This window comes from Balaenoptera borealis (genome assembly GCF_965194805.1).
Source record: "Balaenoptera borealis genome assembly, chromosome: 6".
Classification (NCBI taxonomy): Eukaryota; Metazoa; Chordata; class Mammalia; order Artiodactyla; family Balaenopteridae; genus Balaenoptera; species Balaenoptera borealis.
In genome coordinates this window covers 78,204,914-78,219,120 of record NC_138863.1, presented here as the reverse complement: position 1 = coordinate 78,219,120, position 14,207 = coordinate 78,204,914, and the positions used below count along the sequence as shown (strand labels likewise).

Genomic DNA, 14,207 nt, shown 5'->3' with positions numbered 1-14,207 from the left:
CTTAAAAAAAGAAACCAGTAATCAGTGAGAATAGTGGTTGTCTTAGTCATCTCAGGCTTCCATAACAAAATACCGTGCACTGGATGGCTTAAACGACAAATTTATTTTCTGACAGTTAATGAGGAAAGTCCCCATGCCAGCATGGCTGTCTTCCTGGCTTTCAGATGGTCACCTTCTGTCTGTGTGCTTAGATGGCCTTTTCTAGGTGTGTCTGTGTAAAGAGAGATCTCTCTTCCTCTTCTTATAAGGCCACCTATCCCATCGGATTAGGGCCCCACTCTTATGACCTCATTTAACCTTACTTACCTCCTAAAAGCCCTATTTCCAAATAGAGTTGAACTGAGGGTTAGGGCTTTAACATGAATTTTGTGGAGACACAATTCAGTCTATAATAGTGGCATTATTTTATATTTTTATACATCTTTTAGAGTCTAGCTTAATAGAAGGTAGCTACATGCTCATGTCTGCTTCTGCATTTAGTCACTTGTGTTGTTTTGGTTGAAGTAGTCAAAGAAAATCTAGCCCCATGAAAATATGCAGATGGAGAAGGAATTATTTTAAACAGCATTTTCAGATAATAGTGGATATTCATTTTTGATACTATACAAACATTGGATAAGTAGTAGTGTCTTAAAAGTGAGTTGCAAAGTAGAATCTGAAACCATATTAATGAACTTCTTACACTCTCTTCCATTAAAATTTATTTGCTTATCTTCCACTTTGTCGAATGTATGCATAATTTTATAACAATATGCAATGGTCACTTGGAAAATAGCAATTCACTGAATTATCCAGATCATCTAAGTATTGACACATTTCATAATGCAGTAGTTTTAAAAATCACATTCATTATTATTGCCACCAATCTTATCAGAAAAGTCTTTAAATATTAGGAAGCTGTGTTAAGCTCATGGCGAATACAAGTTTTTCAAATTCTCATTTTTTCTTGAAAGCTTAATTTTTTTTTTTTTTAATAAATTTATTTATTTATTTTTAGCTGTGTTGGGTCTTCGTTTCTGCGCGAGGGCTTTCTCTAGTTGCGGCAAGCGGGGGCCACTCTTCATCGCAGTGCGCGGGCCTCTCACTGTCACGGCCTCTCTTGTTGCGGAGCACAGGCTCCAGACGCGCAGGCTCAGTAATTGTGGCTCACGGGCCCAGTCGCTCCGCGGCATGTGGGATCTTCCCAGACCAGGGCTCGAACCCGTGTCCCCTGCATTGGCAGGCAGATTCTCAACCACTGCGCCACCAGGGAAGCCCTGAAAGCTTAATTTTTATCATTGGAAAATATTGTCAATTGTTTCCTTTAAAGTAGAAGGTTCATTTCATTGATTTTTGAAGGAAATAACAGCCAGGTATATGAGTCTAAATAGTCATTCTTTCAAACAAAAACGAAAAAGTGGCTAGTTAATCTTGCAACTAGAACAATTACAGAAGTGCTTTCCCTCAAGACAACCATATGCTTATATGCAGCAAAAGTGCTTTATGCAGGGATCTCTTTTCCTCATATAGAATATTAAAAAGGTGTGTATTCAGGGGTTGTGATTTAATATAATTAATACTTTTTATTGCATTATCAAGGGTACTCTTAAGTGAAACTGGCTTTTTAAAAAAAACAACTGAGGGACTTCCCTGGTGTTCCAGTGGTTAAGACTCTGTGCTTCCAGGAGGGGACGCTGGTTCGATCCCTGGTCGGGGAACTAAGATCCCACATGATGAGCGGTGCGGCCAAAATATAAAAAAAAATTTTTTTTAATTTTAAAAATTAAAAAAATAAACAATAACTGAGAATGCATGGCTGTGATGAATACAGTGATTACTGATATAACTTGGTGCTACTGCCTTGATTTCTTTTAAGGCACCAGTAGTTTTATTCACCTCCCATTGCTTTTGCACCACCAGTGCAAATGTTAACTCTGTGAAAAAGGCAAGTAACATCTTAGTATTATTATAAAAAATAGTCTTGATCTCACAGACCCTGTCATGGGGTGTCAGGGGCCCTCAGGGTTCAAACACCCCACTTTAAGAACTGCTGCCCCAGTCTGTTGTCTGCTGTCACCTTGGGCCGGGTGGAGGTGGTTACAGGAAGCTAAAAGCAGGGTCCTCCTGATGAAGACCCAGAATTGGGGCAGAGCACAGAAGAAAGTAGAAGAGATGTGAAATGCGAGTTAGGAGGGAGCAGTGGACAAACTTCAGGCATTTGCCTATTTGTGGACTGAGGCCTTTGATCTAGCAAACAAAGAGTCCTTGTCTTCAAAGGCTCTGAATTCTTAGCACATCTTTGTTTGATTTAATTTGATTTGTTGTGATTCATGCAAGAGGAGAGCATGGGTTGACGTTTGCCTCCTGAGCAGGTCCCAAGGTCTGTGGTGGGAATGCCACAGGATTTACACAGCTCCTACCATGTGCTGTTGCTATGGTTTAGTGAACACGTGATGACCACTAGAAATGTGTCGTTGTGTCCCCTCCCTTGCCTTGCTTGACCAAATTGAGTATGCGTTCAAAGGGCAAAGTGGAGAGGAAAAAATGAATGGAATAAAGCAATGTTAAATAGACCTTTTTCTACTGTTGAGGGATCTGACTTGCATGTTGTCCCAGAGATGACTGAAGGCCTTCGTCATTTACCAATTTAAAAACCAGCCTTTTCTGAAGAACTAGAAGGTGTTTTGGCCTTCCTGTAGGAATAGAAGCCTTGTAAGAATCTGTATCCTTACTGATGACCAAGAGGTGTGAGTCTTGCAGTGAAGCCAGAGAGATTCAAGTCCAACATTAGGAATATTTCTGAAAGAGGTCACTGATGAGGAATTGTATTGTGGAGCCTTACTCTCTAGAATTTAATGAAGGCCATCTTTTTTTAAGGGGAGTGATAAAAATGCATTTCTCATTTAAGGTGTGGTGTGTCAACAAGTTATCCTCTGGGGATTTTACTAGCCCTTTGCTTCTATGTCAGGATTCTTTATTCAGTACAGCAAAATATATGCATGGGAAGTAAAACGGTCATCTGGATGCTTTGTGTACCTGATGCCAAACATCTGGATATTTGGAAACATCTGGAAAAGTAACTGAAGTTTTCATGAGGGTGTTTAGCATTATGTGGACGAAGCCTCTGGTTCATAATCAGATGTCTGCCAGCCCAAGATTGTTAAAAATGTTTTATTAATTTATGAGGGAGGAGGCAGGATCCATTGTAGAATACATTGCTGTTTAGCTTTCGCTAGTTTTTATTTCAGTGGGGTGAGATCAGGTTGTTTTGTTTCAGAATGCTTCAATCTGATGAACATTTCCGCTTTTAAATCCCAAGGAGACGGGAGAGCCAGCAACAGGTCAGAGTGGCCGGCCTCTGTCACGGCAGCCACACAGTGTCTGTGTTTGAAATGTCTAGTCACCTCAGGGGAAAAGATAATAGACCCCAACCACCACAGACACCCCAGAAAAGTGGTTTTGTTGAGCCATCATGGCGTCAGTAATCCATAGACTGCTGGTACTCTTGATAGAAGGTAAAAGATGCTTTCCCCTAGGACTAACGGTGCAATAACTGTTCACTTCATGTGGCCCCAAAAAGAAAACGGAACTTTTGTTCCCTGGCAGGCCCTGAGAGGGGTAGTCTAATCAGTCATAATAGACTGTGCCTTTAAAACGGTGCCTTCCTGAAGGGAGCCCTGCGGATCATAGGGGCCTATTGTGAGAAGAGAAAAAGAAAGTATTGAGGCAGGCGCCAGGCAACAGGGCAAGAAGGAAACACTTAAGTGAGGGGCCTTTAATTTTTATGTAAGTAACCCTGAAGCATATTTTATAGCCACCTCGTAAGTCAGGCCTCAATCTGGCTGCAGACTTTGTGTGGTACCCTGGAGCTGTTGCTGGGGGAAGCCAAAGACAGTCACTGACCTTGAAGGGGACGGAGAGATGGCTGAAGGACGGCAGTCTGTTGTTCATTTCAACATCTGGCTAGCAAGATAATACTCTTTATTACAAGGCTTTTGTAAAACCATCTTTTCTCCGCTGTTAGCCTTTAGGGAAATCATCCCCTAAACTCTGCCCACCTTTAGAGACGCTTTAAGCCACTGCCTCTTTTGTATCCAGAGCCTCCGGTTTATCCATATGGTTTTTTGGGACACTGGTCAGAAATGTCTTTCACAGATGTTGGAAAACAGGGTTGAGTTGTTTTTTGCAGGAGCTGTGCTTTTGCTTCAGCTCTCCTTGAAGTGAAAATGTATCTTGCTTGCCTTGGGTGTGGCCCGTTTTATCTGGGCAGGGCAGGATTTATCCACTTCACAAGCAGAGTGAGCCAAGATGCCGTGAGATAGGGCTTTGCCCTTCAAGCTTGGTACTCAGGGCCTGCAGAGCCGAGTGCATCTCTCTAAATTTGGTTTGTGTAGAGCTTCCAGGCCAGTCTGCTTGGGAATATCATGTTATATTGCCATGACTAGATTAGAATTTTAGAGCTTCAAGATACCGAGTGAATTTTTTTCAAACTTTTATTAGCAATGAAAACATTCAATGAATCTTTTTTGTCCCCCAGAAGAAATCTTACCAGGCAACTCAATATAATAAAGCAGAGTTGGATGAATGAGGATAGAAGTCTCAAGAACTTTATTTGTGCTTTTCCTGCCCCTGCCAGGACCCCCATCCTCGGTGCCCCACCATCCTTGGAACCCCCAACACTTTCCTCTGTAACCCTTACAGCTTCCTAGAAAAGGATTTCACAACCAACAGTATAATCTAAGGTTCTCAAATCAATGAATGTGAAAACCAGGGAAGTTCACGGAATTGCCCAAGCTCACAGTGCGGTAATGGTGGTACCGTGACTTGTAACCTAGGTTTTATGGTCCCCTGTTTAATACTCCACATAGACTCATTTCTGCCCTCATATCCCATCACCCCCACCAGTGTTAGAGCTTAAAGGTGCAAAGAGGGCTGGATGTGTTAGGCAGGACCCCACAGGGGTGGGTAGATGTGTGCCTGTGTTTGCAGACAAGTGGTCCAGGATCGATCCCAGCCTGAGTGTTTTCACTTGACCTAGTGTTAATTAGGGTCAGTGAATTTATTCACATGAGACTGATTTATAAATGATTTATACATGAAGGTGCCTCTTAAGTTTACAGTAGAATATATGCTTTTCCAAAGCATATACTTCTTTCTGCCTTGTTGACTTCATTTCTGGTGGCCCTGGCTGTGGAAGTCTAATTCCTGATGCAGTAGACTTCTCTCCAGTCTCTGCTCAGCCTTCTATGGCTGTGTCTCTTAAATTCACTCCCTACCCTCCCTACTCCAGTGATATAGGAGTTTGTTATTGATATAGGAAACCGATGTCAAAGCTAGTGGGGGGATGAGAAATACCAGTGAAGAGAAAAGTCAAGAAATGACAGGTTTCAATTGCAATAGTACAGTTGTTTTAGTTGAAAGTTTTCAGATCATATATTGTCTGGTCTTTGTTGGCAGATGGAAGTTATATGCAGCAGTTTATAATGTACACTAATATATACATGCAAACATGCTCCTGGCTCTCCTGTACGTTTGATGAAGGCCTTGAGAACACCCCCCCGAAGGCCATTGCGTAGATTCGGAAAATAATTGGGGATCAGTGTCTTGTTCCTTTCATCCTCATCAGGTTTTCTAAATGAGGCCAGTTTCAAAGGAGAGAAGAGGCGTGTTCATCCATGATGATCTTATTTGAAACAAGTGTGCAGGGGTGGTCCAGATGTGAGCTGTATGAGCTAGGACAACTTTCCTTTGATGTGGGACACGAATTTTACCAACCTTCCCCAAACACATCTTCCCATTTCCTGTGGGATTGTAGTATACTCTGGCTTAATGATTGCTAAAGTAACATAGAAACAAATATGAATCTTGTTCGTATGCTTCCTTTTTTTTTTTTTCCCCAGCAGAAGTGAAGGGGGCCCTGGGAATCCATGCTGTTCCTGTAGAACAATGTCAGAAAGTACCACCCTGAATTCATTAGTTGAGATTGAGCAGTCTAAACCTTTACAGAGAAGGGCTTGGTGGAGCTGATAGGAGGGGCCCTTCTAGTTCTTACTGTGGATGAGGAGAGTGGTCAATCTTTCACAGTTTCCCCAAACTGGCATCTATGTTGGCAACGTGTTGTTTTATGTATTTGGATCCTTTTCACCAAGTTCCTAGGAGCTGTAAATTGGAAGACATTTAAGTCTATTATTTTTAAAGATTAAAGATATTTAATACTCTGTTTCGTAGCACATGTTCTCAGCATGCATTTGTCTGTTGACGGAATGAGGGATTTCTAAAGAAAGGCATATATTCAAGGCTCCTCTTAATGTCTATTCCTATCTACCAGGCTAGTACTATGACTTTTGGGATCTTAATTCAGCTTAATATTAATCTAATATTGCTTGTTCTGGAGTTGATGCCATCTCTTTCTATTAACAATCTGAGTAGTTCTGTTGTTGCCCACATGTGCTTTCCTCGGCTATATAAAATCCACTTTCCTTAATGTCCTGGACACAATCCCTGATTATTTGGGAGTTACCTTATTATTCATTGTACCTGTGCAGGGACAGTGGGCCAATCCCTGCTGCATTCCTATGACACCCAGTTATAGTAACTATATTTCTTTTTTGTGTAGTTAAATTGGAAGTTGAATGAGTTGTGGAGTTAATGATGTAGCTATCCAGTTTACAGTTGGTAGTCAGAAAGGCTGGGGGTTAAATCAGCTAGTCTAATATTGTATAAGCCATTGGTTTCTAAATGCTGGTCCAACAAATCTGAGTCTTATTTAAAAGCGCAAATTCCTAGTTCTAACCATGGAGATTCTCATTCAGTGTGTCCTGATTTAGACCCTAAGAATCGTCCATTTTTAGACGTTCCATGGGAGATTCAGGTGCACGGACATCAAGTGCATGCCTGATGGAATGATTGGGGTTTTTTTGTTTTGTTTTTTTTTATTTATTAATTTTTATTTTTGGCTGCGTTGGGTCTTCGTTGCTGTGTGTGGGCTTTTCTCTAGTTGCGGCGAGCAGGGGCTACCCTTTGTTGTGGTGCGCGGGCTTCTCATTGTGGTGGCTTCTCTTGTTGAGGAGCACGGGCTCTAGGTGCGCGGGCTTCAGTAGTTGTGGCTCACGGGCTCTAGAGCGCGGGCTCAGTAGGTGTGGCGCATGGGCTTAGTTGCTCCAAGGCATGTGGGATCTTCCTGGACCAGGGCTCGAACCCGTGTCCCCTGCATTGGCAGGTGGATTCTTAACCACCGTGCCACCCGGTAAGTCCCTGATTGCGGTTTTTAGTATATGTGCTGCCGAAGAGAGCACTGATTGCGGTTTTTAATAATAACATTTTCCGTCTCTGTTGGTGTCTCAGATAATTCTGGAGTGCTTTTACTATCATCTTGAATATGTTTATCGGAACATTCTGGGCTGTGTGAGGGAAGGAACATCAGGCTGGCAGTTGGGGACCCGGTCCTAATCTCTTGTGTGGACGTTTCATCAAGTTGGAGTTTTTTGATCTGTCTGGGTGTCAGTCTCATTCATATATTGAGGGCCCCAGACTCCCCAGGGTACTTTGCAGGTTTCTGACATTCTTTGATTTGGAAGGCTTTGCCCTCCTAGGAATTGTCTTCATCGTCACTGCTCACTGATGGCCGCTGCCTCTCCTGGTTCAGTGAGTGCCTAGCTGCTCAACAGCACGTTAATCCCAGCCTGCTTCTCAGGAGAGTTGGTAGCTGTCCCCACATCCAGAAGCACCTCTCTTCCTTTCTCCTGTCACTACCCACCTCCCAAAGCAGATTGAAGTAAATTGTCCTGCTGGGAAACAAGTTCTTATGTTGAGGTTTCTCTTAAAGAAAATTTAGGATGTAATTCTAACCTTTTCTATACCAAGCCTTGCCAGTTTTCACCCATTGGGCTTTTTTTTTGCAGGCTAGAGCCACGTATGCCTTTGGGCACAAGATGTCACTGATGTCATGGTCTAGGGAGCTGGTCCTGCACTTCCGTGCCCCATTCAACAAGCCTTTTTTTTCCAGGAACCTGTGCCTATTTTCCAGAGGGGCTGGTGGGCCCCGGGGCTGAACATGGCATCCTTTAAATCTCTGGTTCTCAGCTTTTGCAGAGCATCAGAATGGTCTGTAGTGCTTTGCAAATGTACCTGCCCATGTCACCCCAGCTCCACCTGGGCCTCCTGCATTGGGCTGTCTGGGGTGGGATTCGACACACATGTCTTTTAAAGGCTTTCCTTTAAACTCTGCCTTCTGGAGCCTCCTTCCCTTCCTCCAGACCCAGCCCATGCACTGTTCCTATCTTCTATAATTATTTTTTGTTTAGGTGGGTATAGATAAATGGGGAGTTGTCATCAGAATATAGTAAACTGTGGTCTGAATCTGTTGAGAAAATTAAGTTGCTTTGAGACTAGAAGTCCTTCAAAGGTGGGAGCTGCTCATTTTAGCATTCCCAGCACACGGTCAAGGCACAGGAACCGCTACTAAAGATTGACTCCTAGTCCCTGGCTACGGAGGTCTGAGGCTTCTTGTTTCCCTCTAAAACATCATGGAGAGTAGTAGTAAGTCATTCACCCGTTCGTTAAGAGTATTTTTTTTCTTTTTTTTTAATTCATTTTTTTGAAGTATAGTTGATTTACAATGTTGTGTTAATTTCTGCTGTACAGCAAAGTGACTCAGTTATATATATATACACATTCTTTTTCATATTCTTTTCCATTATGGTTTATCACCGGATATTGAATATAGCAGATATAAACTATTATACATAGGATGCATAAACAACAAGGTCCTACTGTGTAGTGCAAGGAACTATATTCAATATCAGGTGATAAACCATAATGGAAAGGAGTATTTTAACATAATTTCTTGTTTATCCTCTATTCAGTGCAATTCAACAAATATTGAGAATTTACAACATGCTAAGCATTGTTCTAGATGCTGAGGATAGAGTAAGGAACAAAACATAAAATTCCTACCTTCATTGGACATTCTCTTCACCAAAATGTATGTGTCTGTATGTGTATACACACACACACACACACACACACACACACACACACACACACACACACACACACACACGGAATTTAACATGACAGAATTAAATGGCTGCATTATAGCATTATGAAATATCGTTTTAGGAGAAATCTTTAGGATTTAGGATTGGCCTGAGTATTCCTAAGACCACAAAGGGAATCAGAAAATTTCGTTAAGCATGTGAAACCTGGATTAAATTCACAAAAAATGTTAAGACTAGAGACTGTGTCTTACTAACATAACAAGAAGCCCACGGGTGTCCAGGTAAATAGTTTCTGAAGGTGGAATGAATCAACCAATGGGTTTAGGACTTTGTTCCAAAAAAGGTAGACAAGGACACTGAAAGAATTAAAGTTCATCCTTTGATTTTTTTGGGGCATAAGTCTCCAGAGAGTCATTATTTGGTACAAATCTTTCTTTGACTCTGTGTTCTTAACTCCATGTATTTAATTCCACGTATAGGCAGAGTACCTTGGGGCTCTGGAGTTCACAGTATTTTATCTGCTTATTTCACCTGTTCAGCAAAAGCATTAATTCAAGCTGAATGTGTGTATTTCAGGCCTCTGGAGTGCTGCTTTACAAATTACTGCAAATTTCTGTACCCACCTTGAATGGGTTAGATAGCCTCCCAGAGTTTTTATGTTGTAGTTTATGCTTAAAATTATTTGATTTGGTTAGACATGATATGAACATTTTGAATCTGCTTCTCAAAGAATTTAAATACAAAATTATTAAAATCTTTTAGCATGTCTGTTTCAAAAGTACTTTTGTAAAAAGGAAAAGTATGGTCTTTTTTTTTTTTTCTTTGTAACCATAAGCAACAGTCTGGGATTCTGAATGCCAGCTAAAAAGATTGGTGGGACAAACAAAGATGACCAGTGAAAAAAGAGCACATTCGGTATGGATTTCAAAATAGCAAGAGAACATGCAAGAGAGACCAAGGGTGAGCTTTGGTCCTGGCTCACTTTGCTGTTTGTGTGTTAACTATAGGAAGAGAAGTAAATAGCCTGCGAGAGAGGGGAAAAAAAAAATAGATGTTCTGGAAATAATTATTAATGCTAAAATTTCTGCATCTAATTTTGGAGTGCTTATGTTTGGAATTTCACATGCATGATGATAATGTGTGTTTCAGGTTTGTGGAGAAAAACAGCGCTTTGAGAAGTTGATGGAACATTTCAGAAATGAGGACAATAACATAGATTTTATGGTGAGTTATTTCAGTACTACTTTCAATAAAGCAAACTCAGTTTTTAGCAGTTATTTCCTAAATCCATTTATATTTATATATTATACATACATATGTATTATATGTTATAAAGGATAGGAAACTGAGTATAATATGCTAAAGATCCAATTTAGACTTGCTCTTTTAATCTGTATTTTACCTTTATGGCGTTTATCTGCAGTTTTATTCTTATATATGTATACACTATAGTAAAGGCCAAAAGTACTGATTACAGTACTCTTGTTGACTCTTGAACAATGCGGGGGGTTAGGGGCGCTGACCTTCCCTACGGTGGAAAACCCGCCTGTTAACTTACAGTTGGCCGTCTGCTTACACGGTTCTGCATCCGCACATTCAACCAACTGTGAATCGTGTAGTACCTAGTATTTGCTACTGAAAAAAATTCGCATGTGAGTGGACCCACACAGTTCAAACCCATGTTGTTCAAGGGTCCACTGTATTTATAGCAAAGGGTGAAGCCACGCATTTGGGAAAAGGAAGTTAACACCTGGCACAAATGCCTGCAAGAGCCAGCTTTAGCTGTCAATAGTGCTCATAAGAATCCTTAAAGTAGAAACCAAGAATGTTAACCTTTCTGCCTTTTGTACACCCCAGCCAGTGGTTTTCTCCAGACTGTATTCTCAAAGACTGAAGTGCTTTGGTTTGTAGAACTGACGGTGTATATCCCCCAAATTAATACATAGCAGTGATTTTTTTTTTTCCTCCCTTGATTTCCTGCTCTGGTAATTCTGTGAGGGCGTGATCATGCTGCAAGTCTCCTTAGCAGGGTTAATCACGTGCAAAAATGTGTGATTCAGCAGCAGGACTGTCATCTTCAGGTACAAAAAGCAAAAGGAGTTTGAGCACTTCTGAATCTATGTACCTAAATCTTAATCCTGGACTGAAGGTGGAATCCACTGTAGAGAATTTCCAGAGCCAGATTACCCTTGAGTACACCCAGGTCTGCTTTCATTGGCCTAATTCAGTTGACCTTGGAAACTTCTGGACCCAGGAGATTCTTTACTTGGGCTTAATTTCCCAGATCCCTTCTAGCCTGGAGCAGATATTCCGTTCAGTTCTTCTGTCGTCAGGTCTTCTAAAACCTGTGCTTGGGGTGCCAGGCAGTTTTCATTAGAATTGCTTCAGTGATGAGAAAACATGGACCATAGCTCTGCAGATTTCTAACCCTTTTATATGAAAAATGTTTTCTGGGTCCTCAAATTTTATACACTTCCTAGTCCTCAGCCCCTTCGCAAATCAGTATCGGTTGAAATCTTTTATAGAGCTTTGCTGTTCCATAAAGCATATGTGTACATACTTTTTCAAAAGGTAAAAAATAAATTTGAAACAAGGAGTACTTTTACATTGACCTTTTAGTTCTTGTTATTGGGATTTTTTTGGAGAGTTTAAGGCTAACATTTGCACTGGTGGCAAATGTGTAAAGAAGTCATGCCCTGGCTCACCTGACCAGGATCTTTCCTCTGCCTTTATAGGGGGAACTTATTTGTTCCTTTAGAGCTGACCTTGCAAACCGGAGCCTCCCAGGCTGAAGCCAACATACATACAGGCTTGTGAGTTTAGTCTGACAGTGATGTCCTTCCATTAAAAAATTTGAAAACTGTGCCTTAAATTACAGCTTTCTGATTTTCCCGAGAACTAAAAAGTTCTGGAAACGCTAGGTCCCTGTTCATAGAGTATCAGCTGCTGGAGCCAGTTGTCCCTGTTCCTTAAGTCTGAAGATAGCCTTTCCAGTCTGTCACAGTCCACACCATTCCCTATTGTATTACACGCGGTCCACTTCACTCATTTATCATACCTACCAGATCTCTCTGCCATTTGAGTTTCCACTGAAATTATAATGATGTTAAGCCCTTTACAACACCTGCACTGTTGACAAATGAGAGCATATTTCCTGTCGGTTCATTTATTCCTATGAACATGCATTGGAGAATCTTATTTAGAGGCTGTTAGTATATGGATATACTATGTGTGTGCTTGAGTATATATATATGTGCTCGAGTTATGTGCCATCTAGCAAATAGTTGCCTCTTCGGCATAGTATAACACTCCATAGATCACTTAGACCTGCTTTAGAAGAGAAATGGAAAGATGCCAAAATCTAGCCGTATTTGTTTTTTCCAGAAAATGAGGCTTTTCTTAAACTGTCTTGGGAATGCAATTAAGTTGCACAACTTCCCTAACAACATATTCCATGTAAAACATAATATAAATGCTTCAAATGTAGCATAAGGCCTTTCTATGTATTTATTTTTTTTTTGTGGGCAAAAGAAAACAAAAAAGTGACAAAATCTTTTTTAGCTTATTGAGCCATAGCACCTGACATAATTTTTTAGTAAATGGTGATAGATTCCTCATGTAACCTAGAGAGTTTACACATCTTCCACAGATACCCAATGGGTAACATATACTCAAAGAAGAATCGAACTCGAGAAAAACAATTTAAACAAGATAAAAAAAGTGGGGTTTGGGGGAGAGAGGAAGAGCGAGGCAGTTTTCAGAGTAAGTGTGAATGTGGGTCCCACAGTCATACCTCCTTGCAAGTCTCTGGGTAACCGTAGAGGGAAAGCATTAGTGAGATATTTTCACTGTAAGTAAACTGACTGTCCCTATTGAAAACAAAATAGATACGTTAAACTGTGTTCTGTTATTTACTGAGCTGGGGACTGGTTTTCTCTGTGGCAGATCAGAGCCACTGATGCAGTTGTGGGAGAATGTAGCAAATCCAAGGCTTTTATGGAATAGAAACTGGTTGATTGTTTAAAATGGAAAGATGGGTCAGAAGCTCTGTTATTGTCCTGTTGGTATGGCGGGGCCCACAGTAATATTTTAGAAGTGATTACCTCGTGGTGTGATTACAGGTGATTTAAATGTTCTTCGTTGTAATAATTATCACATTTCTACAATGTACTGGTAATAACTGAGTGTGTTGTATATGCCTATAAGACTTTAAAAACAGCTTTAGCGAGATACAATTAACATACCATCCAACTTACACATCTGAAGTGCTCAGTTCAGTGTATTTTTAGCATATTTGTAGGGTTGTGCAATCATCACTGCAATCTAATTTAGAACATTTGTTGCCTCCTCCCCCCGCCCCCAAAGAATTCCTGTACCCATTAGCGGTCATTTTTCCCACCCCCAGTCCTAGGCAACTGCTAACCTACTGTCTGTCTCTATAGATATTCCCAGTCTGGATATTTCACATGAATGGAATCACATTTTTGTAATCCATCAGTTCATGGACATTGGGGGTTTTTCCCCCTACTTTTTGGTTATTATGAATAATGCTACTATGAACATTTGTGTACAAATTTTTAGGCAGATGTATGTTTTCATTTCTCTTGGGTATATTCCTAGGAGTGGGGTTGCTGGGTCACACAGTAACTCTGAATAACATTTTGAGGAACTATCAAGCTTTTCAAAGTGGCTGCACTATTTTATATCCCCACCAGCAGTGGATGAGGGTTCCAGTTTTTCCACATCCTTGCCAACACTTGTTATTATCTTTCTTTTTGATGATAGCATCTTAGTGGATATGAAATGGTATCTTATTGTGGTACCTCTATAACTTTTGAATTTTTAAAAATTGTAAAATATTTTTAAAGACCCAATGAAACAAAGGAAAAGGAAATTGGTAAGTGAGCTTAGATTTGTGAAATTGAAAATATATGACTATGATTAAACTGAGAAAACAAGTTTGGAGCTCATCGAACCTGTTGACAATTTCATTTCAGGTGGCCTCCATGCAGTTTATTAATATTGTAGTCCATTCAGTAGAAGACATGAATTTCAGAGTTCACCTCCAATATGAATTTACCAAGTTAGGCCTGGATGAATACTTGGATGTAAGTATAGCTGTAACCTTTCGTTCCAATATGAGACTTGATTTATTGCCTACCCTCAGGAATGCACTTCCATAATGACCAAAGAACACTTAAGGCTCCATGCAGTCAGGTGCTGTAGTGC

At 40.7% G+C, this 14,207-nt stretch overlaps 1 protein-coding gene across 4 annotated transcripts in view; it reads left to right on the top strand.

Moving 5' to 3' along the window:
* FMNL2 (formin like 2) overlaps positions 1-14,207 on the top strand; it is a 310,152-nt gene that overhangs the window by 263,994 nt on the left and 31,951 nt on the right. For all 4 annotated transcript variants that reach the window (XM_082395722.1, XM_082395719.1, XM_082395720.1 and 1 more), the window contains exons 10-11: positions 10,128-10,202; positions 13,976-14,086. In XM_082395722.1, coding sequence (XP_082251848.1) covers positions 10,128-10,202; positions 13,976-14,086 — 186 coding nt within the window. The remainder of the gene's footprint in view (positions 1-10,127; positions 10,203-13,975; positions 14,087-14,207) is intronic.